The sequence below is a fragment of the Dermacentor silvarum genome, chromosome 5, assembly GCF_013339745.2.
Source record: "Dermacentor silvarum isolate Dsil-2018 chromosome 5, BIME_Dsil_1.4, whole genome shotgun sequence".
Classification (NCBI taxonomy): Eukaryota; Metazoa; Arthropoda; class Arachnida; order Ixodida; family Ixodidae; genus Dermacentor; species Dermacentor silvarum.
In genome coordinates this window covers 29,154,351-29,177,543 of record NC_051158.1, presented here as the reverse complement: position 1 = coordinate 29,177,543, position 23,193 = coordinate 29,154,351, and the positions used below count along the sequence as shown (strand labels likewise).

The 23,193-nt window shown below is 46.8% G+C and overlaps 1 protein-coding gene and 1 long non-coding RNA gene across 2 annotated transcripts in view; both read left to right on the top strand.

The window, feature by feature from the left end:
* Window positions 1-8,792, top strand: part of LOC125945576 (uncharacterized) — a 270,391-nt gene extending 261,599 nt beyond the window's left edge. The window contains exon 3 of the long non-coding RNA XR_007467019.1: window positions 3,180-8,792. This is a non-coding gene — a long non-coding RNA (uncharacterized LOC125945576). The remainder of the gene's footprint in view (window positions 1-3,179) is intronic.
* The window catches only part of LOC119453202 (voltage-dependent T-type calcium channel subunit alpha-1G-like), a 368,827-nt gene that overhangs the window by 267,293 nt on the left and 78,341 nt on the right, over window positions 1-23,193 (top strand). The window contains 2 exon segments of the mRNA XM_037715224.2: window positions 8,799-9,044; window positions 11,087-11,359. Coding sequence (XP_037571152.2) covers window positions 8,799-9,044; window positions 11,087-11,359 — 519 coding nt within the window.

Genomic DNA, 23,193 nt, shown 5'->3' with positions numbered 1-23,193 from the left:
TTTGTTTACATTAAAGCTCAGCTTACTTGATTCTTGCTAATTCGAGCATTCAAAGAAAACTCCTATCTAAATGCATAGGAAGGGAGAAATCGTTTTGTTAGGCATACACTAATAAGATTTTAATAAGGTTTGTTGCACCTTTCTGAGAACACTTAACAGAGCTAGCACCTGAATATTAGGCAAGCATTACTCCCTCTGTAAAGGGAGTCAGCGCTTCCTTGTTGATAACACTCGGGAAAAAGAGTTAAATATAAAAAGACCAGCTCACCACTCTCACCCCGAAAGGAACCACCGCCACTCCCTCTTTGGTAGCGCTCGAAAAAAGTTATACGTATATAAAATGAGTAGTTCACTCCAGCCGGAATGGCATTCACCAGCACTCCCTTTTTGTTAACACTAAAGGAAGGGGATCAAAAGTTAGGGCACACATTTGGCTACTGCTGCTGATAGTCACCAGCGCAGCCTCTTTTTTTTTCTCTTTCTTTTTTTTTCTTACATAATCTGTTCAAAAACCACGCTCCCTTCGTCGATAAAACGTAACACGTCTTCCTGTGTTACGGGTACAGCTACGAAGGTCGACCTCCTTTTAATACAACCCCACGAAACACGCAATGTTTCGCCAAATGAAGACGACAAGCATGCATTCCCTTCTTAAGAGTAGGAAGCACTTCTTTGCGAGTCGCCCAAAGGAAACCTTTTTTTTTATCTTCCTGTTTGCTTTCTTACTGCTGTGCCCGAATCTAGCTGCCGTGTTTGCGCTCAAGGAAAAGCTCACGTTCCGCTATTTCGTTTGCAGGCGCCGCCAATACAGTACGCTGATACAATTAAGTGCGATCAAATAATGCACGCGAAATTAAATACAGTCCAGTAAGCTGCAATACGCTAATGAGTATACACAATACTGTGCTTTGGGCTGCTGAGCACGAAGGTCGCGGGATCGAATCCCGGCCACGGCGGCGCATTTCGATGGGGGCGAAATGCGAAAACACTTGTGTACCTAGATTTAGGTGCACGTTAAAGAACCCCAGGTTGTCCAAATTTCCGGAGTCCCCCACTACGGCGTGCCTCATAATCAGATCATGGTTTTGGCACGTAAAACCGCATAATTTAAGTTAATTTAATTTGGCTTTAATGCAAGCACAGCTTGTTAAAACATGTAAAGTACTGTGCAAGATACAGCAGTATGCTAATAGAAATACGGCATAATACAACGAATGGTGCAATCCTATATACAGTACGCTCATAGAATTAAGCACAGTACGAAAATCCAAAACGGCGCGTGAGCAATTTTGGATTATCCTACTGTGCTGCATTAGTGAAGACCAAGTCATTATTTCGGAACTGATTACAGCTCAGTTTTGACACGAAAGGCCTGGGGCAATAACGTTTTTAGCGTTATAGATAGTTTAGTGCTATAGGTAACCGAACCCATCACATCAAGTACTTTTTCTCTGTAATGTTGATGATACGTACAAGTTATCCTGGACTGAATGCTGATTAGGTGTCGCCTAAGAATGCACCCTAAGAGTGTGCGTGAGGGTGAATATGGATTTTGATATAAAGATATATGAAAGTAATAGCGCAGTCACACGGCAGAAACAATGCGGCTCTCTTCTCTTGATTCCTCAGCAGGCGGCAGCACCTGCGCTGCTTAAGTGGCAGCAAACTCGGCAATACATCGTCCGGCCACAAAGCAACTGCGCTTGCGGGACAGTGATCATCCGTGCGAACTTTCGCACACGCCCCATTTCCCTCCTCTATCCCGCTTGCTGGCCCGGGGGAGCCTGCCGCTTCGTCAAAACGATCATTAGGGGTCAAGCGCCTGATGGAAAACAACACGCCTAGTCGACCAAACGCGCGTCTCTCTTAGTTCTCTCTCTCTCTCTCATTATGGCGAGCGTAACGAGACCGCAGGGTTTCACAAACGCCTGCCACATAACGCGAGGCCGAAGGATTCGTGGGGTGCTCGGAACCGTGACGTGAATATAGTGGGCTGACCTCACCCAGAAGCTGTTTAGACGGTCTGCAAACAGTTTAGAGAATGCCACTTCTGTGATATACAATAAAGACTGTGTGGAGTTCGCAACGTGCTTTCAAATAGGTAACGTCACATCGACTTGCGGACGCGCTGTAGCTTGAGCGCCACATTAAAAGAAAATTTCAGCCTTCGTTGTCTCCTCTAGAATTGGTTAATGCATTTTCTTCACGAAAATGCAAATATATAGACTCGAAATAATACTTCAGTAAAAAACTTATTTACCGTTGCTCTTTGGTGCCAACGGTCTCTAGATTGTTTACTATCGGACACATGGAAGTCTCCACCGGGGAAAATGATATACGAGATAAGGACGAAAGGAATTAATCGTGCGACTCGATCCATCTCATCTTACCAATTAGCGCCGATGAGCATCTTTAGGAAGTCTATGCACCACACATAGACGACAAAGACATAGACTAATTAGCGGCCGTTATCGGTATAGATTCGTGACAGAACTTTGACTAAGACCGACCTCTCAGCTTTTCTATTATAATAAACGTATCTCTCTCTCTCCCTTGTACGGAGAAAATGACAAATCAATAAAGACGAAAGCAAAACGTCGCTGTGAAAAATCTACCGACTGTCAATTACTTTTTTGTTAATGAGTAGGTTAAACATTTAAAGGAAGGCGCTGGTAAACGAACACCAGTGCGCACGGCGACCACATTTACGGCTATTTCCTGCTATTCTTCCAGACCTTTTAAGGTAAGGCAGGTTCACAGGAAGATGAAGACTGGAAAAAGGTAGCAGTGCTCGAACAAGAGATGCCTTACGCTGAAGCCAACGTTTACACAAGGGACGTGTCTTTGTCAGGCGGCACTGATGAAGACAAGTCTTTTTCTCAGACTGTTGGCTCTAACCTGACACATCGGTTTCTCCACCACTGTTCGTCACTTCCAGACTTACCACTTGACAGGAGACATTGCTTCTCTCGCTGAAACGCAAAGTTAAGAGAAGCAGTGAACTGGTCGAGTTAGTATCGATTAAAAAAAGAGCAGAGGGCCTTTACAGAAAGTATGTTCACAGCGAAGTTTCATTAAGTGCAGGAAACTTCGCTTCGGTATTGAGTGTTCGTTATGTGACGATGCGTTTCGATACAAGTTCCTAACCACAATTTTCGTTTTGCTCTTGTATTTTGCAGGTGGACACGGTGAATGCAGGGAGAATCAAAGAACCTTTCCTCCCCCTTTCTGCTCCCTATTGACCGGCCCATGCATGAAAATAAGGGCACTATACCACATGCTTATTCGTTTAAAAGAGATATTCAATTACGTCTGAAAGTACTATTTATCGGAAGCAACTCACAGTCAAAAGAAACACAACAAGATTTTTATTACTTTTCTGAGCGATGAATCAATCGTGCGTCGATTATCATGTAGTTCAAGATATAGGGAAGATAAAGAACAACGAGAAGGTAAGCAGGGTTGGTAAACAATACGCTTCAGTAATACTAAAAAGGGCAGTCTTAAAAATAAGCAAAAATGGAATCAGAAGTGGGGACGCCGCCTTGAGGTTCACGCACTACTAGTTCCCCCATGACATAACCGGTTTTGACAGCTTCTGCTCGAGGCTATTGGTTATCGATAAACAAGAATTGCGTTGCGATTTAAAGCAACCCGAGACTCAGCCTGGCAGCTACGTTCTGAGAATTTTCTCAGCGCGAAAACAGCGCTGACAAGCGTGACACTACCTTTAAATTGTTAGTCATTTATCTAACGACAGGTCGGCTGAAAACAGGAAGAACCGCCTGCACTTACAACATCTTATCGCCAAAGAAAGAAACAAGAAAGACCGACGGAAACGTACTAAATTAGGGTTGGTTCCTCCATTGTAACATTGAAACATGTAACATTGAAACAGCGTACCGTTGTAGAAAATGGAGATCACGCCATGCAGTCATAGGTACTGCGAACGTACGTGCTGGGCCGAAGGCATGAATCCACCAGGAGGCCCGGACATAGGCCTGAGTTCATTTGAGAATAGCAATGGTATTTTTCTCTTTCGGTATTCACGGTATGCTGCTTCGTGAGTAAGAATACTTGTGTCCATGTTTGCGGCGCAAAAGGTTAGCGAAAGAAATCAGAAAAAGAAAGAAAAGGCGATATTTCTGTCCGTTTCTTCTGTCTTCCATTAAGCATGTGTTCCACATACATTGACAGCGATGCACAATAGTCTAACATCGTACTTTGCTACGAATAATTCGTCCTACTACTCACCGGCTACTCACTTGCTCGTAGTAACCGACGCCCATGCGCTCGTCTATCGCGATCAGAAAAAAGAAAGCCAACTCTTTAGGCACATCCCTAAAAACTTTCCGATGAGTTAGTGTTGCATTTTTATTGAATTTCAATTCATTTTCTTTAACTTCGATATAACTTTTGCCAAAGCAAGGCAGCTTGACGCCTCGGCTCTAGCTACGGCAGAGCTTCACGGTTCAACCTACCCTTTTCCTTCCCATCCACTCCTTCCCCGGTCACCTGACCACCAATTCCCTTCGTCGCGTCTGGCATCCAGCGCTGCCTCGTCTGGCCACACTGATTGATATGCTATCAGTCGGCACCTTCGACCGGACAGTCCACGCTGCCTTTGGACTCCTTGAACGATGGCTTCTGACGAGAGCTGCTACCAGGCCGACCTGTCTCTAGCTCCAGATCATCGCAGGCGCCGGCTTCGATCACTGCTTCGCCCGCCCCCCGCTAAACGACCGGTGTTTTGACCGAGCCATGTCGCCAACGCTGGGCAGTGCATGCTCCCTGACTATACTATTAGCGCACCACAGCGTCTGTCGTCATTCCACGGACGTTCTCTACGTAGTAGGGCTACCGCGTCACGCCTCAGAAACTAGTCCACCGACTTTTTTTGTTTATTGAAAGGAAATTACCAAAAGAAACAACCACCGCAGAGTGGTGACGGCTAGTTCTTTCCGTTGGAGGATACAAAGAATACGATCAGGTGACCATTTAAAAAAACAGAAACAAATAGAAATAGAAACGCATGCACCGTCCGCATGATAAGTCATGTAAGCCGGCTTGATATAGACGCGCATAATGCGTACAAGATAATTCGCATTGACTGGCTTGATGGCATCACGCCAAATGCTTCGTGTCCGCAGAACGTAATATAAATAATATCGTTAATCCAGTGCCCCAGTTGATTCTGCTTCGTCGCACTTACCAGCATGAGAAAAGGAAAACGTTCATTCAAAAGAAAGCCTATATAGGAGTAAGTTAACCCGAAGCATTATAATCTGGTCCACTACCTCGCCAATTTTATGCACATAGCTACTGGTATACTTGGCGAATGCAGTAAGGCGCTTAAAAGCGCAGTGTATGCAGTGATGTCCTTCGCCATTTTGTTTCCTAAGCAACTCTCCGGCCGACTGCGTAAAGTTTTTTTTTTCATTTGCAAACACTTCATCAACGACTGGCTACGTTCGCCTCTACATTCGCAATACCGATTAGTCGGTGCCCGCTAATACGAACCACTCAGCGAGCTAAATACTTTGGGAACCCTTGCACAAGTCATGCGTGATAGTCAATTGTATCTCAACAAAAACGTAAACTAAAGGCAACAAGTATTCAATGGAAACACATCAAAATTTTTATAACAACTTCTGTAAGGCTAATTTCCTTCACCATTGCATAACGGCAGCGCAAATAATTTTCTTTTCTTTAGAGTGTGCCTTATTTTGCACCTGCGTAAGTATTGCCCAGCCTCGTAACACAGTGTAACAAGGACGCCGTTGTTTACCGATATCAGGGCCGACACCACCTACAAAAAGGAAGAAACGGTCAATACCACTCGCGTTGTTTTCGTCTTTACTTCCCGCCAGGTTTCAACATTCGCGATTGCGACAGGTGGAAGTGCCCGTTGCCATGGTGCGACGGTGTTAATGTTTTGCTCACCTTTCGCGGCTTGCGAAATCCGGCGCATACGAGTGCTGCCGACAGCCCTTGGCAGCCACAGAAATCGCGGCTGAGGTGGATTTTATAACACAGCACGGTACAAACCACGGAAAACTTTTAAGCAAATAACTATTTTTTTACACTGAAATAAAGCCCAATTATCCGAGCGCTGATTTGAAATGCTGTACTTTTCTACCTTAACTAATTTCTGTATCGATCGAGCGTCCCACAAAAGTTAGAACTAAAATTCAGTAGCTTTTCTTTTTCTAAAGGCTTCATTTTGTTTATTTAAGTCTGTAGCAAGTCCACAGGAACTCTTTAGAATGTGAACTATGATTTTTGTCTGCGCCCTTAGCAGTGCGAGCGGTACAGAACATGGCTGCTTCTGGCGTAGGCAGTACCACCAAATCATGGTATTCATGATTGGATTCCACAAATCGCTGGCGGATGTGGCGTTGACACCAAGAGGAGCACATACGAAAAGCAAGCTCGCATTTTCTTTTTGGCAAACCTGGCTAGTACTCGGGCCAAGTGTTACTGAACAATCCGGGCTATAAAATCCGCTCTTGCCACACAATTTGCGCAAGAACGGAGCACTGATAAACGCAATATCTTTTTAAAGCTCTTTATAAAGGAAAAAAATTGGAGGACGCTTAAGCTTCGCCTTTAAGAGTAGAACACGATAGCGTTATCGGGACCCGTTCGCGTCGCAACGTTCGCATACGGCAAGTAGGCTTCATTCACTGCAACACTGAACGTGGCAAAGCCAGCTTACAAAGACCAAGCTTACACCGATCCCCTTAAAGTCGACTTCACTTTTAAACTGGAATGCATTGCTGGAAAGACGTTTTTCCATGGGTCTTTTATTAAAATTTGAAGGCCCTAGCACCTTTTTTTATTTTTTTATTAATTGTTTGCTAGTGCCCCGACGCGCGCAGGTCTGGTAGAAACGCTGGAAAAGGGGTTTGTGTTCGAGTTTTCTCGTAGCAGAATTAGGTTTTCTCGTACATCGTAAAGTCGTACTTTACCATTTTTCTGACGGATTTCACTGCGAGAAATTCAATTTTTGTTCACCAAAACCTTGCACCACGTGGAGGGCCTGCGCGGTCGATGTGGTTGGATGATTTTCTCCGCCACCCTCGATCACACGCCGGTTGCCGACGCCGGATTTTCTGCGACACGGGGCCCTAAACGCTATCGCCATAAAACATTTATGCAGCTTCAACGCATGTGCTTGAATCTACTTGAAGCGAACCTTTAGTGAAACCGTAAATTATAACCATACGGCGATGGTACAATTTTGCTTAGTTCATTACTATGCTACGTGTAATGTAAGCTCATGCGTTGTATTTGACCATCAATCACGGAGGCCACAACTTCATTTTCATTCGTTTTTTTTATGTTTGTGCATTGCATCATTCGCCAGCTTCGCCAAAATGCAAATCAGGCTATTGCAAAGTGTGAAACGCACACGCAGTGACGTCACATAGACGACTGCGATCTATGATACTTGTTGAAGGAATAATGATGATGACAGATGTTATGGGCATAAAAGTACGCCGCGTGTATCAAGTAACATTGAGGAATTCGGAACTCCTTGCGTCACAGTCGTACGTGCCCTTTCTGGTGGATACACATTCTGGGGAATTCGCCAAGACGAGGCACTCACGTTAAGGCACTTATCTCTAAATCAAAGAAAATAAAGTGAGAAAATTTTTGACATATAATTTAATATTTCATTAGCAGGTCAGTATGCTTAGAGATAACTGCGAGCTGACATTATACAAACTTTTCTGGAGCATTTTTTTTTGTATGCAGAACAAGAGATGCTCCCCCTTGCACTACTTTGTCGGTCAGCATACAAGGGTTATATAATACGTCTGTTAACTTGTACTTTCATTCGGCGCACTTATAAACTTGGTATATATATCCACAATTACATCCGTCGAGATGCTGACCAACCCGTCAGCCAGCAGCCACACCAAGCCTGAGAGAGTAAGGGAAGAAATCTTCGCTTTAAAAAATTCATCGACGGTTACAATACTCCCTCATGCAAATTTTGAGCGCAGCCGTTTAGTTGTTTTGAATTCGCGATATATTGTGGCAAAGACTGAATCTTAACGACAGGATCCTCTCGGCGGTGGCTCGGCTCGGGCAGCTCGTTCAGCTGCAGCGGCAGGCGAAGCATTTCCACCTGTTGCGTTGCCTATTGTTCAGAAAGAAAGCGGGAACACGGTAACGCGTGGCTCGCGCGGAGCGCATTGTCTAGCGGCGGCAGCACAGGCGAAGTAGCGCATGCGCAGTGGGTCCAAAGCCCACGCCGGCGCTTTGTTGCCATATATGGTATTGGTTGACGCGCTCGCCGCTTGTCGGGTCGCGGCCGTGGAGTACGTCTGGTGCGGCACTCCGCTTTCCTCCTCACCTTTTCGCCATGCTCTCCTCCTCTTTGCTCCTCACGTTCTCTTTGCTATCGCCGTCTTTCATCCCCCGCTGCGCTCCGCGTTCGCTCTTTGATCTTTCGCTGTGCTCGTTCGCTCAGTTACGCCGAGGGACGCCGACGTTGAACGAAGGAGCGGGCGCCTAAGGGCTGTGCTGTAAAATGCAAGTTGCTGCATGCTCTAGCATCTTGCTCGCTCATTTTTGAGCGGCTACGCGTGTGTATGGGAGTGTGTGTGTCTGCGCGTGTGTGTACCTAGGCGCATGGACACACACGCGCAGACACATACACTTACACTATGCTCTAGCATCATGCTGGTACATGGTTGAGCGGCTGTGCGTGTGTATGGGAGTGTGTGTGTGTGAGTGTCCAAGGCGCCTACGTAAACTTCCTTGACTTCACCGCTTCCGTCGATCACGTGGTTCGAGCGGGTGAGCATGCTGGTGATCCTGCTCAACTGCGTCACTCTCGGCATGTACCAGCCGTGCGCGGACGACGGCTGCCACTCGGCGCGCTGCCGCCTGCTGCAGGTGTTCGACGACCTCATATTCGCTTTCTTCGCCATCGAGATGACCATCAAGGTACTCGCCATGGGGCTGCTCGGCCGCAGCGCGTACCTGGCCGAGGCCTGGAACCGCCTGGACTTCTTCATCGTCATCGCCGGGTGAGGAAACGGGCCGGTGATGACGCCATTGCTTGTCCAATCATTACGCCCATCAGTCACCAATTCAATCGATCTATCGGCCAATCAATTATTCACTCGTTCAGTTAGCTAGTTAATCACTCAATATTTCAGTCGGGCATTGACTCATTAACTCTCTCAGTCAATCGATCGACGAACCGATGGATCATTCAATAAATTGCTCACACACTTATTGACTAGATTTATAGATCTATCAAACAATCATTCGGCCAGCCAATCAATCACTCCATATTTCAATCAGTCATTGACTCATTAACTTTCTAAATCAACTGATCGATTGACTGATTGAATATTCAATGAATTACTCACGCACTTATGAGTAATCTATCGATTAATCAGTCAATCATTCCGTCAGTTAATCGATCACACAATCAATCTATCGATCTATCGACTGACCGGTCAATGGTTCAATGAACTGCTCACGCACTCATTGACTCGATCTATCGATCTATCAAACAATTAGACAATCAATAAGTTAGTTTGTCGGTCGAACAGTCAGCTTTGAGCGGCGCGCCAGAGCTGGGAGCTGCGCGCTAAAATTTAAAAAGAAACTCTAAAAGAAGCGGTCAGTGCCATGGATGCAGCAATTACCACCTTCGGTTTTTTTTTTCTTATTTCTTTTTCGTAAAGGAGGTACTTGTCTAAACCACAACACAATTTACGTGCCCCTACAAAATTTTGCAATAGCTTCGCCACAATAAGTTCTGGCAAGTGGAGGTGCACCCTTTACAGGAAAAACAGGAACGCGTTTTCAAAGTAGTCTGCAAAATGCAAAGGTTCTTCGTCAACGTAAGAATAGTGAAAAAGAAAAGAGAAATGTAATCGACAAAAAACTAAACAATAAGCGAAGGTACCGAGACACACAACAAGCATTCCAATGAATGTAGTACGAGATTCGATTGACTAATGTCAATGAAGGAAAATTCGACAATAGTCTGCTCGCTGGGTACTCAACCAATGAAGTGTCAAGCTTTCTGTCCCTCAGTCATCAATCGTTTAAAACATGGCTGCCAACACACTGATAAAACGATGATTACGATTTTCTTTGTTTCTTTTTTGTTATTCTTTAAGGCATTTCTACTCTCCGTACTTAATGTAGAACACGAATACCGCTTGAATTGGGTTGAAACCACCATTTTAACAATCCACGCTATGGCCGCCATATTTATGAGGAGGTTCGGCCTGAACCAGCGAGTTCCAGTCAGCTACTTAGCGTTGGAGTAAAGTAAAAACCCCATGCAAGCGATCTTGTACATGTACCGTAGATGCACATGTACATGTACATGTACGTTCTGTTCCGGTTCGCGCTATTGGCTAGTCGCTCACAGCATCTCTGGGCGCCCGAGCGACGAATCCTAGATTTCTTCAAAACCGAGCGATGGAGCGACAACAACGAACGATCCGGGGAACGTATTCTCGGACGCTCACTCTACGCGATACTGTAGCTTTCCCCTGGCGTAGTGCTCTACCAGCGAATAAGCGCGCTCTGAAAGCGATATCATCGCCGAAAGCGACCGTCCGAGAAAACGTCCCCTGGTGGCGCTACAGCCCGTTTCGTCCCTGAAAGCCGTCGCTCCTCACTGTAACGCACGAAATCCCTCGCACAGGGTTTGGAATTAAAGGAAGAGGGTATAGCAAAAATGAAAGGCAGAAAAAATGATGACGTTAGACGATTAGAGGAGAGAAGGGTTACGTACGGTCGCCATCAATATTAAATGGCACAGCGAAGTTCTTTTAAAACTACGATAACTCGTTATGCATGGGTTCAAATATAGCAACTTAATACTTCACAATAAGTTTTCCTGGTGAACTTTTAGTATCACTGAACACTTTATGGAAGGACATGTGTGCTTGGCCCCCTACGGGCGTCTGAAAAAAAAAGTTTGATGTTCCCTTTCATATTGATGACGACTGTACGTGTGACTACATCGGACAAACAAAAACGAAAATGGCGCGCGGTACTGACGCTGTCTGTCGCCTTCGCGGCGTTAAACGACACGCAGTGCCCTGGAGTACGTGCTGGACGTGGGTAACATCAACCTGTCGGCGATCCGCACCATTCGCGTGCTGCGGCCCCTGCGAGCCATCAACCGCATCCCGAGCATGCGGATCCTGGTGATGCTGCTGCTGGACACACTGCCCATGTTGGGCAACGTGCTGCTCCTCTGCTTCTTCGTCTTCTTCATCTTCGGCATCGTCGGTGTCCAGCTGTGGGCGGGCCTGCTGCGGCAGAGATGCTACCTCGTACTGCCCGACGACAACATCTCCATACCGAGGTTGGTATGACGGCGCAAATCCACCGCCGCCGCCGGTGGGCTCGAAGTGGGGCCACACGGCATTCCGTCGCTTCGGTGGCGCGAGGTCGACGGATCGATCACCGGTCGCACTTCCCCCGACGCGATGAGAAATGCAATTTCATTGCTCGTTTGTAGTTTTTAAGGCGAAAGCCTTATATTTCTCGTGAGTCAGTCAACCTTGAGCGAAAAACGCGTCGACGACACGAAAGGTACAAAAAAAGGTTACGAACCGTCGACCTTCGGTGTTAATGAAGGCTAAGGTAATTAAAGCACAGTTCATTAAGATAGAGTTAATTAAGGCACTCGAACCCACAACCTTAGGAATTAAGAGAGGTGGCTAAGCGAAGTACACTAAGGGAATTAAGGGGGAGGACTAAGGGAATTAAGATAATGAGTAGGCGAATTAAGAGGGATGACTAAGCGAAGCAGACTAAGCGAACTGAGAGGATGAGTAAGCGAATTAAGAAGGATGCCTAAGCGAAGTAGACTAAGCGGATTAAGGGGGATGTGTATGTCATGTATCCGTCTTTAATGCATCGGCACTTGGGCTTTCGAATTCAAGTCGTCTTAGGGATAACATAAGATACCCTGTGAATTTTTATTTTATGGACGTAAAGCGTACAAAGTTTGCAAAACTGGTTGGACCTGTGGCTGAAAGCTAGTCGCTGGTCCAACTGGAACGATAACAGTCGGGCAAATGCTGGTGCAGACAATGTACGAGTACAATACGGTTAGAGCAAATCACTACATGCCGGAATCAAATATTTCGCATGAATACATGTGTCGCTTACACTTTGCAAATGAGAACCAGTTAAATGTATAAGAAGTGCAACAAAAAATTACCTATCGCATCTTAGATATTTCATAAATACACGCTTAACAAGTAAAGATAAACGCAAGTTCTGAAAACGTCGAAGCATCAAATTGCCGTCAGTCTAAACATTTATAAGCTGTTTGCCACGGAAGGCACTCGCCTACCGAGCTTTGAGTGCAGGTTTATTAAGTACAATTTTCTCGAAATGTAATGAGCAATTTGATAACTTTGATCAGCCCCGCCAATTCGGCGTCTCTTCAAAGCCCGCGTGTTAGTTTTGCGACGTGCCCGCCACGGTGGCTCCGTGGTTATGGCTGTTGTGTTGCTGAGCGCGAAGTCTGGGGTTCAAATCCCAGCCGCGACGGCAGCATTATGGCTCCCTACACTCGAGTGTCGTAGTTTTTATACACTTTAAATAACCCCCAGATAATCAATATGGAACCCCGCCACTGCGGCATCTCTTACAGCTCGTCGCGTTGCTTTGAGAAGTTGAATCCGATCGATCAATCAATCAGTGAGTTCTATCAGTCAACCAATGAATCAACCAACCAATCAGTCAATCAAGGTACGGCGTGCTACGCTTTACCGTTCGTGGCTGTGGCGCGGAGTCCTAGTCTTTTTTTTTTTTTGCAAACGGGCAAGTGCACCGGAATTAGTTAGAAAGGAACTATCAAGTCTTGGCCGGCAGCTTACAGATACCCTCGAAGTGAAACGTGTATCAGTGCATTTGGCAAGGGCGAACCTACGTGACCGAAACTCTGAGGTCAACAAATATATAGAGAGCCTCACGGCGACGCCGACGACACAAATTCGCTTTGAGTGACCATATAATTGCTATCGCAATAAAAAAAACTTGACAGTGTCAAGGACAGCGCAAAGAGCGATGTAAGCAATACGCAATTACAGGCGTAACGTTAAGGAACAGGAACGGTTCTATATAGATTAGAGAGTAAACGCTGGTAGATGATATCCTAGTTGAGATAGAAAGGGGGGGGGCGGCAATTCGGGTAGTGTGTAGAATCGATAACCGATAGTCTATTAGAGTAATGTAATGGCTGCCAAAGGACGGGACGCAAAATCGAGGATGGCGGAGGAGTAAAAGGTGAGGAGAAACTCAAATAGATATGACTAGAAGACGCCATCGCTCTACAGGATACATAGAATAGGCTGCTGATAGATGGGCGGAAGGCAGTTACAGAGAACCGCGGAGACTGGAACACTAACCACGAAAGGGTGTTTACACCGACTCGAAGAACCGACGCCACAGAAGCAACTACACCAATCACACTTCGCCACACCACCTGTTTGGGATGGCTGGAGCGTCGAGAGTGTATCGTCTTTTAAAACGCAGTGAGCACTAACTTCAGCGCTGTACTCTCGAGAGCCTCAGAAAAATGTGTCATCGTCAAAAATGTGCTGTCTACTTGAGGAACATCTAACTCTAACTAAAATTAGCTCATAAATAAAATTTAGTGGAGAGATTCGCTAATCGTCTTTCTTTTCTGACGCTTCTAAGCGAGAAACAACGGCTCGTGCACCTGCCTTAATGCGGCTAGGTCGTCGTAGCCGCTTTTATTTTCTCATTAGAGCCACTCAAAAACAAAACTCGCATAAGGTTAAAAACAGAAACAATAAACAAACAACAACGTTCGCGTCTATTTTTTTTTCTCTCTCTTCATTTTTCGTATGTAATATCCTCCTCCTTTAAAACGGAAGCAAAATATTATATAAGGCCGGCCGGCTAAGTAGAATGTAATTCTTCTCCTCGGCATTTTTTTCTCTCTCTTTTTTTTCGAGCTAACGGCAATAAAGCTCGAGGTTGTGCTCACGAGAAGAGCGTCGTAGACGCGGCGCTGATTTACGCAGATCGCCGTCGCGCCACATGCGGAGGAATCCGCGTTCATCTGGCGAGCCCTGAGCACCGCGTACTCTATAGAGAACCGCTACTCCCGCGCGCATTTCCGCTCTTCACTTCCCTCGCCGCGCAGGCCGGGTGGTACCTCACGTCTCTCCCAGAACTATCCCTACCGTCGCCGCCAGGTGCCTGCCCCCCCCCCCCCCCCTGCCCTTTTCTCACGCTCCGTTCTCGCCAATTCTACGCAGTACAGCGAAAGTCACGGCCCTTGCAAAACATCGCGCAACCCTGGTAAAATAATATGGCGTACCGTGCTTTAGAAGTTTGATAAACATGAATAAAGTGCCTCACAAAGACTGGCCTTGGTTTCGATAAGTAAGATAAGTCCACTTAGCCCGAGTGTTCGACTAAGAATTCGACTCGGACTGTCGAGTGGACCTCGACAGTCCGATGTCCACTGTCGTTTAGATAAGTGCAACTATCTGACTTATCAAAATGTTGGCCGGTCTTTCTGAGGCAATTTATCCTAGTTAGATATCTAACTTCTATAGCAGAGTCTGCTACTCCCGTCTGTCGGCCTCCCTTATTGATTTTTAAAATATGGCTCGACATTCAAGTGTGATTCTGCGAAAAGTCAACGAAAACGCAATTCAATGTCAATGAAAAAGTACAAAAAAGTATGACTTTGGTTAGGGAAGAAGATGGCGCACTTCACTCTCCGCCACGCACGACAGACTTGAAAACCGTCCCTGTATAACGGAAAGTAAAATCCCTGAACCCTGATCCCCGTCGAAGTCAGCTCGAGCTACGTTAAAAGCAATGGTGCGCGTTTTTTTTAAACCATATAGATTGTGTAAAAGGCTGCAATTGCTCGCAGGTGCCTTGATAATGTTTGTGCGGACAGATTTCTTCCGCATTTTCTTTTTTATCATATTTGTTACTATTTTACCCTTCCACCCAGTGCTGAGTAGCCAACGGCACAATTAATCTAGTTAACCTATCTGTCTTTCATCTGTTTTCACTTTTTTATGCCAGGCATTCGATTGTATTCGCTGAGCCGTGCTCCTAAATGGTTGCAGAAAGTAGCGCCTCTTCCTCTTCACAATCCCTCTATCTCTCTACAGGAAATTTTTTTGAACGTGGCACAGATTCAGTGGAAATGCAATGTAATTTCTATAATTACTTTTGTCAGTGAGCTCACGTCGGCTAGCTAGGAACTGTACCCGGCTATACTAAATACACGCAAACCTTCTTTACTTAGTACTGAACTCTGTGTGGTAAATACGGAAAATAATAGCCGAGTCAATGATGTCATTCTCCCGTTCGAACCTAAGAAAAAAAAAGAGAAGTGAGCCGGTCAATTCAAGGTCAGCCGCTAATCCTCCCTTTAAAAAAAGGATCACGAGGCGATCAGCGGAAGGATTACCGGCGGGAAATGGAGCAAGCACTTCCCCCTCCAGAAACTTATGCTTGATACTCAATTGCAACTCAACGGCAAGTATACAGCAGGCAAAAACTGTCAGCCTAACTACAAAATGTCTGTACCGTCTTTTGTAAAGACTTCTTTTTAAGACAAAATGCTCCGGTGGTCGTGTAAATGGAAGGCTCACGCAAGGATTACGAATTAAACTGGAGTGGGCACTTCTTTTCTACAAATCATGCTCGATAATCATTTGCATCTCAACGGCAAGTCTACAAAAAACAATAAAAAGTAAATAGAGAGACAACTGAGTTCCCATGCCGTCTTTTGTAAGGCCTTCCACTTACGACCTAATGCACGGGTAAGTGCATTACCAGGGACTTCGGCTGGGAGCAGGGGTCATAACGAAAACAATTTTGCAACGCGCCAAAAGCGATCCGTATAACAGCTTTTACCGTACTGCAGATGGAGAGAGAGAGAGAGAAACGAAGATGAAAGGGTACTGCACATGAACTGCACAGAGTTCGTGAAACACCAGTCCGGAGAGCTCAGCTACTCGCGCAACCCTCTCCCTTCACCCAAAAGTATCGTGCTTCTGATGCCAATGAGGAGGCAACTGCTCGAAACGGCCGCCAGGGCGGCGCCAAACGTCTCTACTACCGACCAAACTGACCGACCGCTCGTTGTATGGGCGAGACATCACATACGCGTGGCGTTGAGGAGGGGTGTTGCAGTGAAGAGAGAAAATACACTTTATTGTAGGAAAGGGACGTAGTGAAGAAAAGCGCCCTCCGGGAGATGATCAAGACACACCGCCTTACACTTGCAACAGCACACCGTTGGTGGTGGTATGCGGCAGAACAGGAGACGCCGTACGGAAGGTGCGGAAGGATGGTGGCAGTGGAGGTAGTACTAGAAGTGTGCGAGGAAAGAGGGAGAGGAGGAGAGGGGGGGGGGGGGGGGGCTCCATTGCTGTCATAATTTCGCGGAGCGCGGAGCTCATATTCCGGCGACGTGGCCGCTCGTTACACCAAGCCCCCGCGCGGCGCTGATTTCTTTCTATTACAGCCGCCTTCTTTCGGCGCGCTGCGGCCGCCCGCGGTTGCTATAGCAATCCGGCCGGGGTGCAGATTGCCTCACCATCGCGTAGCGGCTCGTCGGACACTGCGGCACGCTGAAGTGGAGGGAGCGCGGTTTGGCCGCAAAGAAAAGCGAGGCCAGTCCGTGCGGATCTGGCACTTGTGCGCGGAGGCTAGCTGCCCGGTTGCTGCTGTTACTAAACAGGCGTCGCCTCACGCGTGGCTCTTCGAAATCGCGGAGGCTATGTAGTGTTAACGGTCCGGCAGGAGAGAGCATGAGCGGGAGGGTATAATGGCGCTTGTGCGTATGTTTGCGGGTGCGGACTAAGACTGGGAAGTTAGCGGATGCGGATGGACCGACTGTTGCGATTCTCTCCGTCTCGCAGAGCATCTTACGAGTACCTACAGGTGGCGCTGTTGTATGTATGGTTTAGACCCCATTGTCTTAGACCTCGTAGTGATCTAAGTTGATCTGGAACCCTCCACTGAAGTGTCTCACGTTTTTCCAGAGACGGTTTTTTTTTTTTTTTTTTTTCAAGAGGAAGCGTTAGCTCCGATGCCGCCTATTCAAGTACTTGTAAAACGCAGAAATGCTTTCGTGAGATATAACTCCTGGGCCGATTATAATGATGTTTGGGGATTTTAGAAAAAATGTTATATTCTAGTTACTGATGGAAGCAGAATTTTCGTTTATGGCCTGAATTTTTCGCAAACATATCTGAAAGTTAGTAAGTTTTAAAATAAATAGAAGCACAATGCACAACTCTGCACCAAGAACAGATGTCGATGTATCGTAAATCGCGCCCGTGAGAACAGCCTAAGCGGACAACTTTCATACTGCCACGGGACATATTGCTCCGTAACAATATGTTAATTAATATCTTACGTGAATTCGCTAAAATGTTTACAAAAGATTTGCAAAATTCTTACTCATATTTTAGTGGTGCATTTCGAAGCCATGTATAATACATCGAATTTGTCCCCTTTAGATGTATCTTTAGATGGAATTTACAGAATTGCGACATCCTTTTTTCATTGATGAGTTAGATAGTTCCAAACTTGATAGTTTCGTTTTCTGTATATTTGCGATTTTCAACAATTTTTTTTTCACACATCAGCGGCCTAAATCGAAAATGCGCCTCCACCAGTCATTATATTTTAACATTTTCTCTTATATACAACAAACCTAATCAAATTTGCTGCAGTGGTTGCAAGGAAAAAGGGTTTCTCCGTTCCAATGCATATAGAAATGAGTTCCTGAGCCAAAGCTTCCTCTTAAGTAGTAGACGTTGTAACAGCAGCGGCTACGCACAGAGAGGCGCCCCTCGTTAAGCCCAACCCATCAGATAGGAGCACAGAGCTCGGCCTGTACATATAGGGCTGTGCCCAGAATGAACCGGAGACCGTGTTCACGAACACCCTCGCACGTAAGCGCCGTCCGTGACCGGCTGTCACCAGCCAGCGATCGCCACCAATTGGTGGACCCAACATGCGTGAAGCTCGTGGAAGCGTCACGATATGAGCAGAGTGGTTATACGTTACACAAATAAAAAGAACGCCACAGAAAAAACGAAGTTGTTTCATCACAAAATACACGCAGGCAGAAAACGCAAAAAAACAAAATTAAACGCATTCTGAAGCATCGCAAGACGTTTTGAGCGCGTCAACAGCGTCATAGAGGAATGCTGTGGATCGTAATTTAAGCACCATGTAAATCGTTGCTGGTTGGCTCGGTATTGCACTGACTCCAGGATTGTCCTTTTGCATCTTGGAGCGGTGTCCTTGAGTAAGCTGCGTCTGCCAATGGAAGTTACGCAACGTTGCGTTCAGGGGGTTAGTAGTCCGCGCCGCGCTCAGGTTTCACGCGTGTAAACAGGGCATGGGAGAGGCAATGGGCGTCTTGCGCTGGAGTTTGAGGTATAGTAGCGGCGCCTGGTGGCGGCGAAAAACGTCATCTGGGTAGTACCAGCTTGGATAGTATTGAGCCCTGGCTGTGGCGAAGCACGTTTCTAGCCCGCGTTTTGCGCCGATTCGCACTTTTTTCTGCCCTGTTTCGAGTGCGAAAAGGCTCGTCACTTCTCACAGACCATGGCGACCAGGTTGAGAGCTAGCCGCAGCCTATAGTTATAAGAAAACGGACTCTCCGTGTGCCGTAATGCTGGAAGCAGAAGACATCGGCGACACCGATCCGAAGACACCTAGCTCAGCCTCGAAAAAGCGTCACCGTCGTTACTGCTGCGTCGTGGGCTGCCATGAACAAGACCTGAATCCCAACATCAGATTCTACCGTTTTCCTTCAAGGACTCACGAAGTGGAGCGTCGGGCGCGCTGGATAACTGCAGTTCGTCGCGTTGTGTAAGCGAAATGGAAGACCGACATAGCAGCAGGCATGGCTGGTGATTCACGATTCGAGACCCGGCCACAGCGACAATTGACAATTCGACCGGTGCGAAGTGGTGAAGTGACCAGGTGTGTGCAAATGACCACAAATGGTCGGGCTGATTCGGTGACAATTCACTACCCCACTACGAGCAGCACAGGTTAGACAGTTGAATGTGCTCATCCTTGACCTCAAGCCAGCACGTTCAGGCAGCACAGCAAGGTAGTATTGATTACAGCACATCGATGTTCGAGCGCTATCATTAAAAGCTACATCCAGCGAGCAGCGCACGAGCTCGCGCTGCAGCGCGATTTGCACGTACGTACGTTACTGCGAGCGTATATGCATTGCATCAGTTATTTATCAATTGCTAAAGGGACAGATGGCCGCTACTACAGCGCAGGCATAATTACTTGTCCAGCGGCATGCAGTCACCAAAGATTGCAGGAGACCCGCCGTTTCGCGGCATGCTAAAGGATCGCTGCCGTCGCGGCGGGTACGATCGTGCGCTCGAGCAGTTCGTACATCGCGGCATGCTGAAAGACCGCTGCCGTCGCGGCGTGTACCGTCGTGCGCTCGAGCTATTCCCTAAACGCTTATCGCTGCTGTGACTTCATTTATAGGCAAGCATTTCCTCGCGTTTGTGCGCCTGAATATGGCAGTGTGCAAACCTTACCTGAAGTTCAACTTCGCACGTGCGTGACTCTTCACTTGCGATTGACACCGCGCTAAAACTTCGCCGCTTATTCCTTGAACGACGTACATGTATTCGTCGTTGCATAATTTCTTGCCTTTACGCAGCATGCCACCCATGGAAAAATCTTCCGTGCCCGATATTCGTTGCAAGCCGTGGTACAACACAACCGAAAGTGGCGGGTTCGTATTGTAAACGTGCTTCCCGAAGCAGACGACCGAGCTTGATACTACCCAGTTTCGGATTGAGGGCGCTTTTTAGCACCATTTTGCAGCGCCCCCTGGGCAACGCAAGAGCCCCATAGAAAAGATTAAATGCAGGCAGCTCTCTGGGCTTGCTGTCCCGCTTCAACGACTCGCATTTTTTGTTGAGTCATTGCGTGTCGTTCTTTACGTGCCAGAGAATGTATGACGTTCTGCAGTGTAAAATAACTTACACCCTTAAATATGAATTAGGGAGTAAATCGGTCTGTAATTCACAATCTTACACCCTTTTTTTATGTCTAAAGGTGTGAGTCGTAGACCGATTCACACCCTTATTCACTTTATGGGTGCACTCTAAACATTTTTACGCCTTTATGGGTGTATAAAAAGTGTTCCATTGTGTCATGGCTAACACCCTCATGTATAAGAGGTAATATCTGATCGTTGGCGGGGACCAATGATCGCATCTTGTTCGCCGACCTTTTCTGGCAACTAAAAATTCTGATAGCTGTGACAGATGACGCGAAAAGTGCCTTAAATAAACTTTCAGAAATATCGCTGTCAAATTCTCCGGTCGGATATTTCTGGGCACCCAATGCTGTCAGAATTTATTACACAATATGCAATCACGCTTTTTTTTTCTTCGCACGTCTAGTTATAGCTCCCCGTTGTCGTGCACTATAATTTATTTAAAGCCCTAATGGTAGGCGCGTTACCCATGCGTCAAGCAAACACCTATAAGGGTGTAAAATTTCCCAGAGTGTGTAGTGTAAGAGTGTGAGTTATAGGCCGATTTGCACCCTTCTTGATATTTAAGGGTGTTAATTATTGTACAGTGTGTGCATTTGGCGTAGCGTTCGTGTGCAGTTGCGTAGCGTCCATTGATTCTGCCGGCGCAGGTCATTCGGGACACAGGTATAGGCGTATTTTTTAGTGGCATGAGCACCGAGTGGCACTCTTTGTTTCTTGCGCAGCAACTTCTGGTTTGTCACAGAGGTGGGACGAAATTAAAATAAATCATAGAAAAATAAAAACAGGTATATGTCGATGGTTATACTTATGGTTGACGACAAATATGACACCAGAGCACAGGTTTAGCACAGTAAAGAGCTAATTAAGTGTCAGGAATAATTACAAATAATTAAGGAAAGTCTAATTACCGTACACCAATGCACACAACCGGGCACTTCAGATACCCACCGCATCAGTACAGGTTTGGCTCCATGTGCGTGGCGGTTTCCCGCCAGTTCCGTTCGCTTGCTCCTAGGAGTTCGGTTTCCCGCCCGTTCCCATGGAAGTAGTTGACGAGGACGCCTGGCCAAGTGCTGTATACCGTCGAGTTTCCGACGACGAGGTCGCCGGGCCTAGTGTAGTGTAGTGTAATGTAGTTTATACCGTTTTCATCAAGAATTCACCAGTATTCCTTGTGGCTGTGTCGTAGTTCACTTTAATAACACAAAAAGAGAGAGAGAGAGAAGGTAACCCAAACAAAGCACCAGGATACACCAACGCCGAGGTGCGAGTGACACCGAAGTCAAGGATTAGGGTCGGCTCTTTTTTTTCACACACTTTTCATTGCCGTGCCGTGCGGCGAATCCGCAAAGAGCAGTCCTATAAGGAAATGCTGTTACGTGAGAGAAGTTTTGCGAATACGAACTCAGCATCTTTAGCAGACGAGTTTTTGAAGTTCGTGCGTGAGCGGAAGAGAGAGTGTTTTGTGTGCGTGGGTTTGTGTGTGATGCCGCTGATTCGGTTTGTGTTTGCTCGCAGTGCGTCTTCTCATTCTGCCTCTTTGCAGGAGTGTCAGCCCGTATTACGCGGAGAGGGTCAGGGCGTTTAAGTAAGCAGCGTTCTTGGTCAATGCCCGTTCGCTGCCGGCTCGTGTATGTGTGTGAGTGATGCGCTTCGCTCGATCCGTTTGTGTTTGTATCCAGGCTGCACATCGTTCCGACCGGCCCTGTGACTCATTGCATGCTGTCCCGTCCGTCTCTTCGTTTTAACACCGGCGTTTTGGGAGGGTCGCTTCTTTTTTCGGAGGCTGCAACTGCGTCGCCCGGTTCGCGCGACGTGTCACTGTGAACATCGCAGCTTCCAAGTGGCTTCCAGGCCGGCGAGTCACGTGACACGACGTCATCTGCAGGAAGGGCCGACGCTCCGATTTGCGAGACACGCTTCGCAAGAAAACGGGAGGCGAACGCACATAGCGCTCGCCTAGGACGGATTAGTGACTTCACCTATAGGAAGCCGTTAACGTTGACGCCACCTTTCTTGTAGACGCCAGGTCACGTGACGAGTATACGCCTAGCCGCAAGACGTGGGACATGTGAAGGCCTACCTTACGATTTCAAATCACACTTCGCAAGAAAAAGGAAGGCGAACGAGCCAAGTGGTCGCCTAGGACGGATTGGCGGCCTCACCTAGAGAGGTAAAATGACGTCACCTGTCACCTTCGTAGATAATGTCAAGTCACGTGACGAGAAGGTCTAGGGTTGTAAAGGAAGTGAATCAAAGCACGGCGACCGTTGTCGTCCGACCACAATGAAATGTCTATGCAGACTTGCTCTGCCCTCTGTTATTATGCGTATGGCGTGTCGTTTTTTTTTTTTTCTTTAATTGACTAACGCCAAACCACGCACTGCGCGATAAGAAACTTCTCTACATGCGTTAGTTAATGTACCATATCATCTAACCAGTTATGTAGTTTCGCTGCTGAACGATGCACAAAAAGTATCGTCGCAGGAACGCTAACGGGAATGGCCCTCGTCTTGTCATTCACTATGGCGTCACCGTTATGAAGCACTGTTCTTTGCCCAAGCATGACGCTGAAACTAACATGCCAGTCCAGCTGCATATAGAGGTAACTTGTGCTTTGAGTGGTGCCTGCTTACTGACCTGTCCGAGACGCTTTTTTCACCGTCTTCCTTGGTGTCAAGCATACCACTAGCTCATGGCTACTAACCTACCTGAGTGTTGCACCATGCGCGTCGAGATAACCATGCATATTAATGAGGACAGACTCTGTTCCTCTGTGTTCTCCCTCTAGCATTACAAGTACGCGTATGCCCTTCGTAAAAATAATCGTCGGGGTCCTTTTTCTTTCTTCATTCCGAAGATCGGCGGATTCAGTCTCACCCGCATTGGTTCTGCTATGCTAATACAAAGTGATGGCACGCCCTTTCTTAATGAACAATTTCTGAAAAGAACCAATCGAGAAGACTACCCGAACGCACTGAAATGAAGTTGACAGGACGAACGCTGGAGTGACAATGGTATTCCTGTCAGCTTATTTTCCGTGTGTGCGGCGTCCTCTGCCGCCCGTTATTCTGCTAATTACAATCTAGAACCGATCCAGTTAGTAAACTTAACGA